General features: G+C 39.9%; 1 protein-coding gene across 1 annotated transcript in view; it reads right to left on the bottom strand.

Moving 5' to 3' along the window:
• Positions 1-1,826: 1,826 nt before the first annotated feature.
• raver2 (ribonucleoprotein, PTB-binding 2) overlaps positions 1,827-4,368 on the bottom strand; it is a gene marked incomplete in the record, with an annotated part of 133,137 nt that continues 130,595 nt past the window's right edge. The window contains 2 exon segments of the mRNA XM_014014291.1: positions 1,827-2,798; positions 4,100-4,318. Of these exon segments, the coding sequence (XP_013869745.1) occupies positions 2,658-2,798; positions 4,100-4,318 (360 nt within the window).

Here is a 4,368-nt window from a genome sequence, read left to right as displayed (position 1 = left end):
CATTAGCACCTCTAGTAATATATTTACTGAGAAAAATGGTGACGTGTTCAATACTTATTTTACCGGCTGTATTACTGAAGACAATTGGTGACCGTAGATCCAGTAAAGGTTTGTCCTCAGTAGTTTTCCATCAGCGTGAACATCAAGTGACAGATTACCACTGAACTAAACGCACACCTGAGGTTGGGCAATATTGGCATAAAAAATGATCACGGTTAATTGTGGCATTTCACCGATAACGGTAAATAAAGCAGGTGTTTCAGGTGATTAAACATTTAGGGTTAGCTGCTGCACACTGCCCAACAGGGCTCACATGTGTGCCTGATAGTGATGGTGTGTCGAGCACAACAAYACGTTCTCACGCGACACTAATCGCAGTGATTGCGAAGTGGCAAATATTAWTTGTTGACAGTTTTTATGACACGATACGATTAGTTTTCGTAACTCTTCTCGTGCATGAAGGAGGTGAACAGACGATGTTTTTCGCCCCTGAARTTCCTTAAAAACCTTAAAAKACATTTTTATATTTTCTGTAAGGGTGTCAAGCTAAAGCTAAAAACCGGAGGAAGTCGTCTGATACCCTARTTTTCAAAATAAAAGCCCCCCGGTAGCGTCTGGAAACAATTAAAAGCAGAAACAGCCCACCGGAGGAACAAAGACAGTTAAGGAATGCTGCTTCAGCTTTTCACCTTCACTCTGTTCCTCCTTCACCTTTAAAGAAGAGGAAGTTAGAGCCATCATCATCATCATCGCCACTCATACACTCTACGTCGCCATAAAATGTGTCCAAGTGCTTGAAGCTAACTCAGGATAAATAACTACAAGTGCTCAAGTGAAGAACATCAGAGTGTGGCTTTAGAATGACTCTCAGCTACTACCACATCCACTATCAGCTCTGACTGCGTTGAAGACTTTTTTATGTTGGCAAAAACATTTCCACCGTTGCCTTTTAACAGCTGATAATAAAACAGGAAATCTCATTCTTTTAAGAAAACAGATTAAACTGATCGAATTAATAATCGTTAATAAATCAGCTCATGTTTTACACTTCAGCATCAGTGAGGAGAGCCGAGTGTCAAATAAAAAAATATTATATTTTTTAGACACGTCAGATCAATCAAATGAGCTGCGCAGAGAGGAGAAAAGAATCGATTTATAAACTCCACAGGGGGAGGCTTGGACAAAACGACAGGATGTTTGTGTGTCTTTTAGAGATTTTCTCCAAACAAACTTGCGTTCCTGCGCTCGGATTCGYGGCGCAAACGCAGCTCAGATCCTCCTTCACCGTCTCGCCTTGTTATTCCTCACAGTGCGTGAGTGCGATTGCCACGGCGAAGCATTTCATATCCTGCTCCGAGATTAAAAAACATATAAAAACAGAAATAAAGGAGCAGAATATGATAATAAAAAGGAAGAGAAAGCTTTCAGCAGTGCCTGTATCAAACAGCTAAACAATACATTCAGTTTTCTACAGCAGTAGGAGCTTTAGTTATTGCCGCTTTGTCAGACAGGAAGTCTCTAACAACACAAACCTCACCGTCTACACTGACTGTGCAATAATATCTGATAAAAACCTACAATAAACGTCATATTCCTCCAAGAAAAGAAAGGGAAAAAACAAACCTGCTCCGCAAAGATCACAACAAAATGTCCATGAAAATATCTAAATGAGACAAAACAGCAGAGAAAGAGAACTGAGCCGTATTATTTGGCGTAAAAAAAAGAAGAAGCAAAAAAAATTTAACTGAAGTCTCGTATATCGACTTAGGAATAATAGATTACTTGAATTGCCTTGGAATATACAAATATATAACAATACATTATTATAGATTGACAAAAAAAAGAATCTGACATTTAATATTTTCTCTACTCTTGTAGTACAGCACAATCAAAAACAGAGCATGGAAACGCTCATTGTTTTATTTATTATTGTCCGATACGCATGGCTTCATATAGTCTATGTTACACTGCAGTATTTACACAGCTTTTTCTTTTTCTTAAAAAAAAGTCGGTTCGTTAAGGGAAGCTATTGTAAGTCACCATAATCAAGGGCTTTATTCGGTTTAGATCCCCCCGTTTTTTTTTTCCTGATGTGCTCCCAAACGTTGGGAGAGAAATGGCTGACACTTCCTACAGATACAACACACACACACACGCGCACATATAAAGAGACGCGCTCTAATTCTCAGCAGGAAGATTCAAAGAGGAACCTGGGTAATAAAAGGCAGTGAAGCAGTTTGACGATCAAAGCGAGTGTGTGTGTGACATCAGACAGGATTCTGGGAAGGAAAAAAAAAACAAAAAACAAAAAAAAAGGTGAAAAGGACCAGCTGCCTGCAAATATAAAAGCAGCTTGTACATACAGATATATTATACTTTAGTATACAATATATTAGAAAAAAATGTACATTAAGTACAGACTGAGAAACAAAGTGAAATAGTTAAGGCTTGAACAGGACAAAAGCGACACCGTGTTTGTGTGTGTAAGAAAGATCAAAGAGCACTATGGCTTGGTTTCACTTCAGCCACTTGCAGCCCTGACCTTCTGCAGGGAAGCAAACATGGCCGCCGCAGAAAGGCCACAAGGGGGAACCATTGACATCCGGCTGTTTGCACCCCGCCCACTATCTAAGCTGCAGGGCTGGTTCTGTTTGGTTCTACAGCCTCTTCCTTTTGAAGTAGTCAGCGTACTGACCCCCCAGGCCCTGGGAGTGCTGCCCGATGTAGGCCCCCTCCGATGACGGCGCCTCGGGCACCGCGAGCTGAGGGTACTCCCTCTTAAGGCCCCTCGTCTGGTTCTGATGAGACAGAGATGGAGAGGAGAGAGTTTACGTCCAGCTTTTACCAGCTAGAAGAAGAAAACAAACTTAAAATCTTGAAAGAATCAATAAACGTCGAGTTGTAAAGTAAATAAGTACAAATACTTTGTTACTGTTCTTAAATAGAAATTTTGGTTGTCTTGACTTTACTTGAGTAATTATTTTTCAGCCTACTTTTTACTTCTCCTTACACTTTCACATAATTATCTGTACTTTCTACTACATTTTTAAAAGAAGGCAAGAAGTATAAAGTTGTTATTTTTATTTTATTTTTGCTTGTTTTCATTCAGATTGTTGTAAAACAAAATACTATCCGTATAAAGTGYGCCTCCTAGAGAGAGTGAATTTCACTGAATTTATTTGTGATTGGATGAGAAGTGTGTACATATACGACAGTCATTTCAGCCTTTAGAAAAAAAATATTTTTTTGGGGGGGGGCATGGGGGCGGGGTCACCTCCCAATAAACATCGTTATGTAAAATCTAACCACTCATTTTACTCAATACTTCTACTTTTTTAGTTTTGCTTAAGTACATTTTTGTCAGAAATTTACTTTTGATGCTTAAGTACAAAAAAATCAGATCCTTTAAGACTTTTACTTAAGTAATATTCTTAGAGGAGACTAACTTTTATTAAAGTAATTTTATGGTAAGATACTTGTACTTTTACTCAAGTATCACTTTGCGGTACGTTATACCAGAGGTTCTCAAACTGGGATCCCAGGATCCTCAGGGGTCCACGAGAGGTTTCTTAGGGGTCCTCAGAAAACTTCACTAAATTTGATTTTTGTTTTTAAAAATATACGGAGAACAATGAACTAATAAAACAAACATAATAAACTTAATAAAAATAGATATTCCCATGACATTTAGGGGTTGAAAATAAATTATCTTTTAAAACAGCATGAGGTTTATGAGGGGGTCCCTGGAATTTTTTTCGCCCTTGTAAGGGGTCCCCAGATGAGAACCCCTGATTTATACAACCCAGAACAAACGAATCGAGCCTTGAGCTTGATAAAAGTCATGGTTTGCACAGACAAAATGCAGATGAAGCTCAGCAGAGACGAGCTTCCTGTCTAAAGCTACTCATCTGCTTTTGAGGAGTTATTTTACAGCCTAATACTAATTTAAAAACAAATAAATAAACGAACTTAAAGAGAAAGTTGCAGTAAGGTTTACTGCAGAAGAAAATAATCTGAGCATGTTCGATACAAAAATTGGACGCTGTGTAAATTTAGTTCTTAAGATCTTAAGATGAAAGCGTTTGGAAGCTGCACTCACGTAGTAGTACGTGTTCCAGTCGGTGGCTGCGGTGTGGGTGTGCGTGACGGGGCTCGGCGTGGCTGCCGGCGGGTGAGGCGTCCCCAGGAAGCCGGGCATTAGAGGCAGGGTGCTGTAGGCTGGGAGCACGGCGGCGGCTGGTAAAACCGCCGGAGGAGGAGCTGGACTGTTGCTGACGGCGTGCAGAGGGACTCCCAGAGGCTTACAAACATCTACTTCCTGTGAGAAACACACACACACACACACACACACACACACACACACACACA

Source organism: Austrofundulus limnaeus, unplaced genomic scaffold (genome assembly GCF_001266775.1).
Source record: "Austrofundulus limnaeus strain Quisiro unplaced genomic scaffold, Austrofundulus_limnaeus-1.0 Scaffold113, whole genome shotgun sequence".
Lineage (NCBI taxonomy): Eukaryota > Metazoa > Chordata > Actinopteri > Cyprinodontiformes > Rivulidae > Austrofundulus > Austrofundulus limnaeus.
This window is presented reverse-complemented; position numbering and strand designations above follow the sequence as displayed.